Source organism: Neohortaea acidophila, assembly GCF_010093505.1.
Source record: "Neohortaea acidophila strain CBS 113389 unplaced genomic scaffold BDY17scaffold_9, whole genome shotgun sequence".
NCBI lineage: Eukaryota > Fungi > Ascomycota > Dothideomycetes > Mycosphaerellales > Teratosphaeriaceae > Neohortaea > Neohortaea acidophila.
In genome coordinates, this window is record NW_022985518.1 from 1207529 (window position 1) to 1219638 (window position 12110).

Here is a 12110-nt window from a genome sequence, read left to right on the forward strand (position 1 = left end):
TGAAATGGACAAGATGGGCAGTGGAGAGAAGATGGAAGGCGAACGCGTCTCGCCGCGTCGAAGTCTGACTAAGCGAGCACGAACATGTCCCACTTTCACGTGACTGGCAGGATCTTGAGTGTTTTCCACCGGCGAGATAGGTTACTAGAGTATGTGTATTATGTGTCGTCTACAGGATCACTAAGCCCAAGCTCCTCTTGCGAAACAGTTTGTGTCCCTCTTGCTGGCGGCTGTTGTTGGAAACAAGCACCGTCTCGCTAGTTGACTAACAATTGGTTGGAGGACAGTCAGCCTTGTGTGCATGGCTTAATCCCGGGCCCTGTATTCAGCCGCAGCTGAATATGGCCGTTACCTGTACGTCAGCTCATTCCCCCTACGCAGTTTTCTTCTGTCAAGCAAGCCGCTTGTACTCGTAATTGCGATTCTAGCTTTCTCGCACCCGTCTAGCAGCTATGACGACTAAGCCTTCTGATGCGCCATGGGCAGACGAGCCTTACAAGCTGCTGGCCACTCCATCGCAGGCCAACCACGTTTGTCCTACCAACGAGAAGAGACTTTTGCCACGGCAGCTACTGACAATGTCAGGACGAGCATGCCTACTTATACACCGCATCTGAGATGACGCACGCGCACAATGCGGTCATCCGCGGATTGAATGCTATCGTGCAACAAGCACCGCATGTTCCCGATGCTACGGACAAAGCCTACAACGAGCGTGATGTCAAGGATCTTCTGTTCTATGTCAAATCATGGACAAAGATGGTGAACCATCATCACTGGGTCGAGGAGTCCTTCATCTTTCCCGAGATTGAGAAAATCCCCGGTTGTTCTGGCATGACGAAAGATCCTCGCCATCAACACGATCTTTTCCACCCCGGAATGGACCGTTTGCTAGCCTATGCCGAGAGCACAAAGCCAGCCGAGTACCGTTGGAACGGCGACGATGGAATGAAGGAGATCATCGATTCTTTCGCTCAATACCTCACAGATCATCTACACGCCGAGATTGATGTATTCCTCGGCATGAAGGACGTTGACAGTGCTAGCCTACGTCGTGCTTGGGACCACGGAGAGGTTGTCGCAAAGCAGACCGGGAACATTGGCATGCTGGTAGGTCAAGCTCTGTTCGATGCAATCAGTGTGTGTTTGCATGGGAATGCTAACTGTCAGCCTAGTACGACGTATTTCCGGCCGTGCTGGGAGCGATTGACAAGACCTACGAAGGCGGCCACCCATTCCCGCCGCTTCCATGGGTACTTCCATATCTCATCAAGTACTGGTTCGCGGCGGGTAATGGCGCCTGGCGTTTCAATCCATGTGACTTTTGGGGGCGTCCGCGGCCATTGCACTTCGCTCTTCAGCCGCGGCTTTGATGAGTGAGTTGGTCCTGAAGGTGATGGAGTAGGACAGAGGCTGATCACGTTCCAGCGCCGCAGATTGTCGCCGATGGTACTTGCAGCGTCACGCCCTCTACAGTGCCACAGTCGCAGTACGTAGATGGCAAGGGATGGGTGCTTCGAATCGGAAGTACTCTGTTTTCTAGTAGCGAGCTTAGGCATTAGAGCTTGCATAAGTCAGGCATAAACCTGTAATTACACGTTGATGGGTTCAGCCCCGCCATCCCACTTATGCGGAAGATGACTTCATCCCACTTCCAACACACCAGACATCCACACCCCACTCTACCCAGTCCACCCGCGTCTTCTCCCTTGCCGTACACTTGCGCCAGACGCAACTCCAATATCATGGCTTCCTCAATCCCCATTCCCGATGAACGTGTCAACTTCGTTCCCATCCAGGCCGGCGAGACGTTCAAACTCGGGCCCATGACCTGCCGAATCTTGGAAGACGGGTCCAGAACTGGTAGGTGACCTTCCACAACCGATCACCCATGAACAACAAATTGACAGAGCCTTGCACTAGACCACCGCCTGGGAGTCGCAGAGCTCATCATGCCCCCTCGCACCCCCGGCCCACCGCCGCACTGGCACGAAATGCACGACGAGACCTTTTACATCACGCAAGGGCTCGTGCGCTTCCACGTCCCGGATCCCAGTCGCCCAGGACACGACAAGGAGGTCATTGATGCGCGCCCGGGCGACTACATGGTCGTTCCCATCCGTGCGCCGCACACGTTCAGCAACCCGTCCGACGAGGAGGCGAGGATCTTCTTCACGAGCACGCCTTCCTTTTACATCAACTACTTCAAGTTGTTGTCGCAGTTGAGCAGGCCCGATGAGCCTTTGCCGGCCGAGGTGACGATGCAGGCCATGTCGATGTATGCCACGATACAGGTTGACAAGGTGCCGAGGCGGAATGCATGAGTGACGATGAGAAGTGATGCAATTGCTTGATCTCATCTATGATAGCGAATGATCAGAACGCCAGCCAATGCTTTATCATTATTCGTTATAACGTCATCAGCACCCCTACAACTCCTTCTTCCAAAAATGCTCGGGAGCATGGCTCGTCTCGTAGTCCACGTGGACATAACACCTCTCTACATCCGGCAGGGACTCCAGCTTGATCTGCAGCTCCTCCGCCACATCGTGCGTTTCCTTCAGCGTCATGTTCTGATCCATCACTACATCCACCTCCACAATCAACCTCGGGCCCGAATGCCATGCGCGCACCGTATCCAAAGACTTAATCTGGGGCGAGTGCGTCATGGAGATGTAGGTGACATGCTGGAGGAAGCTGGTGTCGGCGGACACTCCGATGAGCAGCTGGAATTCGGAATAGGCGGTGCTGAGCCAGAGGCAGGCGATGAGAGTGGAAAGGATGATGGCGCCCATCGGATCAATCCACCAAAGCAGCTTGCTACCCAATACACTCGTCAACAATCCGGTACCGTTAATGAACAGATCGTTGCGGTGGTCTTCCCAGAGAATGCGGATCTGGCTGTACTTGTTCCTCAATGCCCAACAGTAGAGGAACAGACAGAGTTTGGTGGCGAAGGCGACGCCGACGGCAATGACGGAGGGGAGGTGGAAGCTGCCCGTCTTCACTCCGCCGTTCCCTTCGGCAATCTTCACGATGGATTGGACAATGATGATCGCGGAGACCGTTGTCATGAGGAAGCAAAAGGTGATGTTTCCCGAGGTCTCGATGCGTGCTTTGCCCGAGGGGAAGCGCCGAGGGTCGACACGACGGATAGCTCGATTGCACAAGATGAGGGTCAGGTTGCTGCGATGCATTAGTTGGGATTGAAACTCTGGGATGAAATTATGGGTACGCACCTCATCGGATCGAAGATGGCGTCGGCCATTGTGGTGAAGAGCGACAGAGAGTCGGCACTGGTGGCGCCGTACACCTGCAGAATGGCGAGGCAGACATTGGCCACGAAGCTTCCCTGAACGGCGATTTTGAACTGCAGAGCATCTGCCCCCTGTTCCTCCTTGGCCAAACGAACGTGCTCGTTGACCGGCCTCAATAACTTCTCAATCCGTTCGTTCTGCGATTCATAAAAGCCCTTGATGCGGTGTGCTTGAAATTGGTCCTTGGGCTGCCGCAGAGGCCCGCACCCGGCGCGCTTGCGAGATGTGTTGGCGCGGATGGTATCAATCTCCTCCACCGTCTTCAAGCCGCCCCGAAGGCCGTAGGGGTCCTGGGCATCGATATAATCGGGAAGCGGGTGCCCCTCGACATCTTCTCGTTCCGAGTCGGAGCTGTTGCGGTGATACACCGGCCGACTGAAGGCCTCGGAGTGTTTGTTCTTGGACTTTTCGTAAGCGGAGCTTTGCGCAGGGCGGGTGGTGGGCAGGTGGTCGCTGCTCCGCTCCGGGGTGCGCTCGGGATGGGTATGGAAGGGGGAGGGACGGAGGGAGATGGCGCGGTGGACGTCGGGGTCGGAGTTGGCCATGGCGGCCGATGAAAGGATGACGATGAGGAAGGATGTCGTCTAACGCCTCTCATCAAACAGATGAAGTTGCTGGTGTGAAGCCTTGCGAAGCTGTCCTCAACGTTGTGTCATCTCGCGGACCCCGCCAAGGCTATTGCGCCTTCGCCTCCGCCACTGCCCAGACGGAGAAGCGGCAAGGCACTGTCCCCGCTCCATCACCGCCGCGCACATCAATATGGACGGATGGATGGCCCTGGAGATGTTCTGGACAGAATCACACAATATGGATGTGTCAGGAGAAGGAAACAAAGGAGGTACGGCAAGGCGACAAGGCCATACAATGATGGGTGAGTTCGTATGTTTCCACCAATCAGCGATGCGCACGTCAGCCAGCCAGCCCGATTTCTGCCGCATATCGCATGCAGGAGAAGGACATTGGGGTATAGACGGTGGGAGTTGGACGAAAGGCCAAATGTGTGTTCATCCACCCAATGTGGACCTGTGCGTAGCATCAAAACTACCCTGTATTTACTCCTACAGTCGCGTAATAAGGTAGGCAGGGAACGTTTTGCCCATCCCGTGTCCGGTGTATCTGACCCCATCCCACAACGCCGACGCAATACTTTTGCAAAAAAGCACATCAGAAACGCACATCAAACAACGGCCCATTCCACCACCTCCAACGCCAGTAGAACCAAGGTAAGCGTGCTCGGGAAGATGGCCACCACATAACTCGCCACCAGCAAGTTGCTCATCGCCCCCATAAACACCCCGTTGATCTGACAGATCTGCGCCAGCTGCAATGCACTCGGGGCGCCGGTGAGGAGGAAGCAAACGATGATGAAGATTGGGTCGTCGAGGATGCTCACCGGCACGTACTTGGCCATGAGAGCGAGAATGGGCGCCATGACGATGGTGGGGACAATCATGCGGGAGATGAGGGAGGCGAATAGCAACTTGCGCTCCTCCCGTTTCTCCGCTGGCGTCTCCGCCACTTGGTCACGGGGAAGGGTGGATCGAGCGAGGTTGGCACCCAGCACCACTAGGATGAGCGGGACGGCGACCCCTCCACTCTGGGCAATGGCTCGGGTGACGGAGTTGTTGATGAGCGTGCCCTTAGTGAAGAAGAGGCTTTGTAGTTTGGGAATGGATGCGACGACCAGTGCTGCCAACATGGCCCAGAGTGGTGGGTTCATTTGTCGCCACACTCCAGCCCAGAAGCGCCCGTTGTAGTGCTGCAAGAAGGACAGCACTTTCTGCATCGGTGCCGGCAGGCGACGGAAGATGTTGCTGAAGAACGTGGAGATGGTGGAGATCACGCTGTAGTAAGCGTGCTGCACTTTGTCTCGAACGGTGGCAAACGGTGCGGTCCATCCTCGGGGGGCGCCACCGGAGCGATTGGAGGGGGTTTGAGAGAAGTTGGGGAATGTGGTAATGTGATTCATTGATCGCGCCCGCGGCTCCAGACGGCTGGTATGGGGCGAGGAGCGCGATGAGCGAGGGGAGATGTTTTCGATGTATCGCGTGTCGACCGGGGAGCTGGGGACGAGGACATCGTCCGCTTCCTCGGCGGTGGAAGATGTGGCAATGCTGATGGGTGTTGCGGAGCGCTCTGATTCTATCGCCGAGTCGGTAGGCTTCCCGTTTGTCTTCTTCTGCGCGTCGCCGGGCTTGATGACGGCGTCAGCGTCGTCGCGGTACCTGCCTTCCTCGGTGACGCGGTCGGCAATGGGCATGTCGTCTCTCTCATCGTCTTCGTAGGCATCGGCTGGCTTCAGCAGAACGCTGTAGCCCCAGGTCCATCTCAGCAATTGCCCGAGCTGCTGGAAGATCAAGAGGTAGAGGATGCCTCTCGCCGCCACCTCGTTGTCATTATCCCCCGGAATCTTGTCCCAATGCAAGCCAGCGATGGTGTTTGCCAAGCTGATGACGAGAGAGATGGGCAGGGAGTTGGAGTTGCCGAAGACGCCCATGGCAATGATAAAGTTCTTCTGTCTTCGCTTGTGCTTTTTGCCAAAGCCGAAGAGGTGGGACATGGCTTGCGCGCTCAGCCAGCTGACAATGGTCTGGGCGATGAAGATGACGGGAATCACGGCAAGATCGGCCAGCTTGTCGGCATTGAGCTGCGCGGCGAGCTTGGTGAAGATCAGGCAGGGGGTGAAGACCATGACGTTGAGCTCGGCGACGAACTTTTGGCTGTTGGCATCAAACATGCCCGTCCATGCCACGAGGAAGCCGGGAAGGGCGACGAAGACGACTTCCAGCACGGCTTCACTCACCAGGCCGGCCAGGTTGAAGAAATCGGGGTGGTTGTTGTGGTCTTGGGGGCCGGCGAAGGCGCGGCGGTGGAGGAGGGCATAGGTGGGATCTTCCACCACCGCACCCTGGCGGAGGCGGAAGGAGGTCGGGGCGGTGAAGAGCGGCATGGCGCCGGTGGAGGAGTGCGAGAGGGTGATCAATGGGGGTGTAGATGGTGTGGAGGACGGGAGGAGTGGTTGTCGGAGAGTCGGGGTTGGCGTTATCGCGCAACTGCTGGCCACGTCATACCAAGCCCGGATGGGCAAGTGTCGCAGGGCGGAGGGCGGAGGGCGGAGCGAGATGGGCGGGAGAAAGAGGGCAGGGTGATGATGCCCTTGCCCAGGCCACCAAGACGATGGAGGGAGGGGGAAGAGTAGGTAGGCGGAGTGATTGGCGGCAAATCAAGGACAAAAGCGGGAACACGAAAGGAATTGATGAGATAAGGCAAGGCCGGGGTGGAGGTGAAGAGTGGTTGGTTGAAGCGCCACGTGCATGGATTGGCTGGGCGGCTGGCGGCCTCGACCGCTTCAGGCAGAAGGCATAATCCATGTGTGGCTTGACGGCTGACTGATGATTGATGGCTGCTGCACGCCGGTGGCGGTGCGGCAGACGGAGTCGCGGAATCGCGCTTTCCCCCCGACGGCGGCGGCGGGGAGCGGCACGGCATGTCTGTGCCTGCCTGTTCCTCCACGACGTCTGCTTCCTCCACCTCCACCTCCACCTCCATCTCCTGCACATCCCCTCCGAGTGCACGCCGTGGATTGCGTCGTCCCGTCCCCACGTGTGCAACCTCCCGACCCACCTTCGGAATCGCATGCTTGCATACTTGCCCGTCGGATCGCGCATCTCCGAGCTTGCAATCTCATGCCTCCCACCGCGCCTCTCACGCCTCCCTCCGTCTCATCCCGGTAATCTTCATTGATCTTTGCCACCTCCGCTGCTCTTCCCACATCTCCACCTCCCCATCGACCACATCTCGAGCACAACCACACGCGGTGTCCACCCCCCGGCCAGCAGCATGTCTGCCCCCAGAGACGAGCTGGAGTCGCTCTCTCTCGACTCCCCACCCACCTCCCCCGACTCCGAAACCGCCTCGCCTTTGCTCGAGAGCCCTCCCATCCCCCCTGCGCCCGCCGCCGCAACACAGCGAAATGCGAACCCTGCCATCGCCCCCACCGTTTCCAACATGACTCCATCCTCGACCCCACTTGGCACACTCAATGCCGCCCGCGGCCGCCCGCCTCCACCGCCCATGGCGTCCAGAGGCAGCACGGCCCAGATGAACCCCGAGATCATGGCACGAGTCAAGGCTTTGACCAGCTCAAGACAAGGGCAGCCCGCGCAGCCGGGCGGGAGTAGAATCGCACAATCACCGGGGCCGCAAGTAGGCGGAGCGGGCAACGCTGGCTTTCCTGCAGGCTTCAGAATGCCCGCTCAACTATCAAGACCAAACTCTGCCTCTCCAGTCCTGGGTGCAGGCGCTCATCAGCCTCCGCCTGCTCGTGGCCCATCACTGGCGGAAAAACGAGGCATGAAATTGCCCGGCGGTCTGCCAGGCACTCCTCAAGCCACCCCTTCTCCTCCGCCCGCTGCTGCAGGCGGGAGACGACGACCACCCAACATGACCCTTTCTGACATGGGAGCGGGACAAGCGAACGGTGCGCAGGCGTCGCAATCGCAGCCGCAGCCACAAAAAGAGCAGAGTCAGATGGACAAATATGCCGAATACATTGACACCAAAACTGGCGCTCTCAAATTCAAGGGCAAGGCGGTTGTGCATGGCACGGGAATTGACTTCTCCTCCGGACGCAGCTTCAGCATTAGCCTTGATGAGGTGGACACGCTCGACGAGCTGGGCAAGGGAAACTATGGCACGGTCTACAAGGTACGACATGCTCGGCCGAAGTTTCGGCGGACTGGACAAGGGCCTTCGAGGAGCAAAGCGCGCGGACCGCAGCAGACTTCTGATGCAGACTTATCTCTCTCTCCTCCCGCGAACAATGTCGACAATACGCGAGATGGCACTACCGGCATCGTCATGGCCATGAAGGAAATCCGGCTGGAGTTGGAAGATTCCAAATTCGCCAGCATCATCATGGAACTCGACATTCTCCATCGCTGTCTCTCCCCCAACATTGTCGATTTTTACGGCGCCTTTTTCCAAGAAGGTGCCGTGTATATTTGCATGGAGTTCATGGACGGTGGTAGCATCGATCGCATCTACGGCGATGGCATTCCCGAGGGCGTGCTCCGAAAGATCACCTTGAGCACCACGCTGGGCCTGAAGAATCTCAAGGAGGAGCACAACATCATCCATCGTGATGTCAAGCCCACCAACATTCTCGTCAACACCAAAGGTCAAATCAAGATCTGCGACTTTGGCGTGAGTGGTAACCTGGTGGCGAGTATCGCGAAGACCAACATTGGCTGTCAGTCCTACATGGCGCCTGAGCGCATCTCAAGCGGCGGCATGGCGCAAGCCGGAGCCGCGGGCGGCACATACAGCGTGCAGAGCGATATCTGGAGTCTGGGATTGACAATCATCGAGTGTGCCATGGGTCGATACCCTTACCCGCCGGAGACTTATGACAACATCTTCAGCCAGCTGAGTGTAAGTACATGATTATCCAGTGCTTCTACCGCCCGACGTACTGACCCATCTGTAGGCCATTGTCGACGGCGAACCCCCCGATCTTCCCGCCGACAAATTCAGCCTGACAGCGCGCGACTTTGTTGCCGGCTGTCTCAACAAAATCCCCAAGATGCGCCCCACGTATCCCATGCTCTTGCAACACGCCTGGCTGGCACCCATTGCCAAACCGCAGACCATTATGGAAGAGGACGAGGAGGCTGCCGAGGCCGCGGCGGAGAACAACGCTGAGATTCCTGTCCCCAATCTTGGCGAGCAGGACGGCTTCATGGACCGAGAGGTGGGCGAATGGGTGATTGAGGCGTTGGATCGCAGGAAGAGGGGTGTGATGGGCAAGGCGGCGAAGCCTGCACTGCATGCTGCGCCCTTGGATGCGGTGGGGAGTCCGAAGGTGGAGAAGCCGAACCAAGGAGCAGTGGCTGTGGACGCATAAGGGTGCCCGCCGGCCACCCTCTAACTAGTAGAGAGTCACCTCTTGCAACTCCCGTCAGCATGCTGGCGCACTGAGCATCGGGAGATTGTCTGTGTATGAGTACGATGGCTCTATTCTCCTGAACAGGATGCCCGTCTGGGTACATCTCTACGCCTCGAGAGTTAGATCAACGCCGACGCGATAGCTTTCCACGATACATTCAGGCTAGCAAAGGCAGCCAAAAGCTGCGATACCAATATACATCGAGTCGTGGCTGTAATCATGCTGCACAAAGAGTCGCTGTTCTTACAAAACATTCCTCGCTTCCGAGTCAGATCCGCGACATCACTGATGAAGGTCTACCACCTTCTTGCGATCCAAACGTCGGTTCACAGCCCCGAGCACGACCTTCAAGATTCCATCGCCTGTGAGGGTCGTGCCTTCCTCGCCCGTAAAGGGCACGGTGTCCACAATATCTCGCAAGTCGTCGTTCCCTGAAATCTCGGCCAACTCATCGTCAAGGGCAGCAAGGTGCTTTCGCGCTTGTTCGTCCCGCCCAACCTGGAAGAATTGCACTCCGATTTGCCAGGCAGGCGCGTCGAGTTTGTCGAGCTTCTTCGCTGCCCAGATCAGCGGACTCTCGACGTCGTCCGAAGGCTCACCATCGGTGATGCAGATGATGTTGATGGGCTTTGTACCCGCTTTGTTGGCCGTGTATTGGCGAATGTAAGGCTTGATGATGGAGTCCAGTCTCTGTCCAGTGGGGGTGCCGCCTCCTGGTCGAACGGAGTTGAAGATTTGCTCCACACGCGCTACGTCCTTTACGCCATGGTGGAGGGCGGAGTCGGCGCGATTGAGGAAGTAGAGATCGATGCCGTCTTGGTCGTGCCCAGTACAGATGGGCGTGATGGCCTTGAGGGCCTCGGCCGTTTCTCGCCAGCGACTGCCAGCCATGGACCCGGAGTCGTCGATGAGGAAGATGGTGTCAAAGGTATGGAGGAAGGAATATGGGTCATCGGCGGTGTCTTGCGTTGTTGCAGTAGTGCTGCTGCTCGTGGCTGTATTGCTGGCTGCTGCATTGGGAGCAGGTGTGTAGGGCGGTGGCGCCTCGCTGGCGACTTTGGACTGATTCATGGCGCTGGGTGGTCGTCGAGTTGAAGGAGCCGGGGCTCCATACGAATAATCGATGGTTGAATTGGCGCTCGTGGGACTCGGCGCATCTTTGTGCCTCCGCGAAAGGGAATGCCGGAGGGATTGGAAAGTGTTGACCATGGTGTTGTTGCTGTCGTCGCGCAGGGAAGAGTTGTGCCGCAGGATAGGGTCGCGGCGTGTGGGAGTGTGGGATGTAAGTAAGGAAGGCATGACGGGGAAGGTGGGTCGAGCCAAGTGATCCAAGAGCCGCAGGAAGGCTGAATCGAGGTCGAAGTCTTGGATCACGTAGTGGCGGAGGAGCGTTCGGGATCATCTCTTTGTTTCCTCCTTCCGCCTGAGGCTGTCAAAAATCCTGCCACGGCGCACTCGCTCAACATCTGCCTGGGATCTTACCGTGCCATCTCACGTTCGTGACTGTCCTTCACACTCGCCACGTTACTACAGGTGGTACTTGATGAAGTTTGTTCGAACCTCAGGCAGCCAGGCGCAGCAAAGCCCCACTTCGCCCGGCCAGCCAAGGCTGCACCGCCCCAGGCGCAGCCTTGCCACCTGCCACTACCACACCCCGACTTCATGATCCCCCGCCCACATTCAACACCATCTCACGCTCATGACTCGATTGCACGTTTCCCATGGGGAAAGCTTAAATGCACTGCCCTCGTGTCACCGTCTCCGGGACCGTATCCGGGAGAAATGTCTCATGACCGTGTTTGCATCATTGAGATCGAGGTAGACTCCGCGAGACGCTTAAGCATCGATCTTGGATTGACAAGGTGCAAACGGAATACGATTCCAACACGAACCTCGTACTGGATCCTCATGAGTAGTGCGACGGGATACAACATCACTTGGTGCTCAGCTTTCCATCTCGCTCGCGAGCCGCCTGGATCTCCTCTGCATTCATTTGTCTCAGCGTACCCGTGACAGCGACTCCACCGGTCAAGACTGCACCAGCAATCTCCTTTGCGAACCCGAGCTTGGAGACTTCGTGCTTCCAGTAGGAGATGTCTACGACAAGCGTTAGATGGATGTTCATACGTTCAACAAGAAAAGACGTCCATACACTTCGGCTGAATCTCAATCAGCTTCATACGCGGATCATCGGGGCCGCCGTCGTGCGTGCCATCTCCGAGATCACCAAACCATGCGGAGATGTATTTGTTGTAAATCTCCTTGATCCGGGGATCGGTGTTGCTGCTTGTAACCGCTTCTCCCGTCACACTGATCCAATCTTGATTCGACGAGTCCTGGAAGTAGAGATTGGCAATCTTGTTCTTCTCAATGTCGTCGAACTTTTTCGAATTCGCATTCGCGAGGAGGAGGAAGTCGGGGCCGGAGCGGTTGACGGCCATGGATCTCCCGACAGGCTACGCGGAGTGGTCAGACAATGCAGACATCAGGCTGCATGGTTTGTGCAACTCACGCCAGTCCCCTCTCTCAGCGTGCCTAGCATCGCAATCTTCAATTTATCTGCGATGGCGTAGAAGTCCTCAAACTTCGGTCCTGCCAACGTCTCATTGTCGAATTGCTTCGCAACGGTGGGGTCCTGACCCTTGTCGACCTCGCTTTGTTTGAGTTGCTCAGGCATTGCGGGGGAAGCTGTGTGGGTGAATGTTCGGAAGGAGGTCGTTGTTCGGGGGAAGATGACACTGGAGATGGGGTTAGAGGAGCAACAACGTGGTGTGATGAGCGATGATCGGAACATGAGCAGTGTTGTGGTGGATGTGGAATATGTTATGAATGGAATGGGTATTGGA

At 57.1% G+C, this 12110-nt stretch overlaps 7 protein-coding genes across 7 annotated transcripts; 3 read left to right on the forward strand and 4 right to left on the reverse strand.

Annotated features, from left to right (window-relative positions):
- Positions 1 to 357: 357 nt before the first annotated feature.
- Positions 358 to 1466, forward strand: BDY17DRAFT_202700 (uncharacterized protein). Its single transcript, XM_033730119.1, has 3 exons — positions 358 to 530; positions 586 to 1110; positions 1176 to 1466. The coding sequence occupies exons 1-3, from the start codon at positions 453 to 455 to the stop codon at positions 1371 to 1373; spliced, it is 801 nt and encodes a 266-aa protein (XP_033587500.1). The 5' UTR covers positions 358 to 452; the 3' UTR covers positions 1374 to 1466.
- A 279-nt stretch (positions 1467 to 1745) lies between these two features.
- On the forward strand, positions 1746 to 2324 carry BDY17DRAFT_254774 (RmlC-like cupin domain-containing protein; the record flags this gene model as incomplete). Its single annotated transcript, XM_033731466.1, has 2 exons — positions 1746 to 1863; positions 1924 to 2324. The coding sequence occupies 2 exons, from the start codon at positions 1746 to 1748 to the stop codon at positions 2322 to 2324; spliced, it is 519 nt and encodes a 172-aa protein (XP_033587501.1).
- A 105-nt stretch (positions 2325 to 2429) lies between these two features.
- BDY17DRAFT_312735 (cation diffusion facilitator 1) lies at positions 2430 to 3862 on the reverse strand (the record flags this gene model as incomplete). Its single annotated transcript, XM_033735648.1, has 2 exons — positions 2430 to 3186; positions 3240 to 3862. 2 exons carry the CDS (start codon positions 3860 to 3862, stop codon positions 2430 to 2432), a joined length of 1380 nt encoding a protein of 459 aa, XP_033587502.1.
- Positions 3863 to 4122: 260 nt separating this feature from the next.
- Positions 4123 to 6560, reverse strand: BDY17DRAFT_302661 (auxin efflux carrier). The gene has a single exon (XM_033734444.1). It carries the CDS (start codon positions 6265 to 6267, stop codon positions 4495 to 4497), a length of 1773 nt encoding a protein of 590 aa, XP_033587503.1. The 5' UTR covers positions 6268 to 6560; the 3' UTR covers positions 4123 to 4494.
- A 765-nt stretch (positions 6561 to 7325) lies between these two features.
- On the forward strand, positions 7326 to 9222 carry BDY17DRAFT_255254 (kinase-like domain-containing protein; the record flags this gene model as incomplete). The annotated part of the gene is made up of 2 exons (XM_033731513.1): positions 7326 to 8750; positions 8806 to 9222. The coding sequence occupies 2 exons, from the start codon at positions 7326 to 7328 to the stop codon at positions 9220 to 9222; spliced, it is 1842 nt and encodes a 613-aa protein (XP_033587504.1).
- A 324-nt stretch (positions 9223 to 9546) lies between these two features.
- Positions 9547 to 10335, reverse strand: BDY17DRAFT_254598 (uncharacterized protein; the record flags this gene model as incomplete). The annotated part of the gene is made up of 1 exon (XM_033731443.1): positions 9547 to 10335. One exon carries the CDS (start codon positions 10333 to 10335, stop codon positions 9547 to 9549), a length of 789 nt encoding a protein of 262 aa, XP_033587505.1.
- An 862-nt stretch (positions 10336 to 11197) lies between these two features.
- BDY17DRAFT_254830 (uncharacterized protein) lies at positions 11198 to 11941 on the reverse strand (the record flags this gene model as incomplete). The annotated part of the gene is made up of 3 exons (XM_033731472.1): positions 11198 to 11361; positions 11417 to 11720; positions 11777 to 11941. 3 exons carry the CDS (start codon positions 11939 to 11941, stop codon positions 11198 to 11200), a joined length of 633 nt encoding a protein of 210 aa, XP_033587506.1.
- Positions 11942 to 12110: the final 169 nt, after the last annotated feature.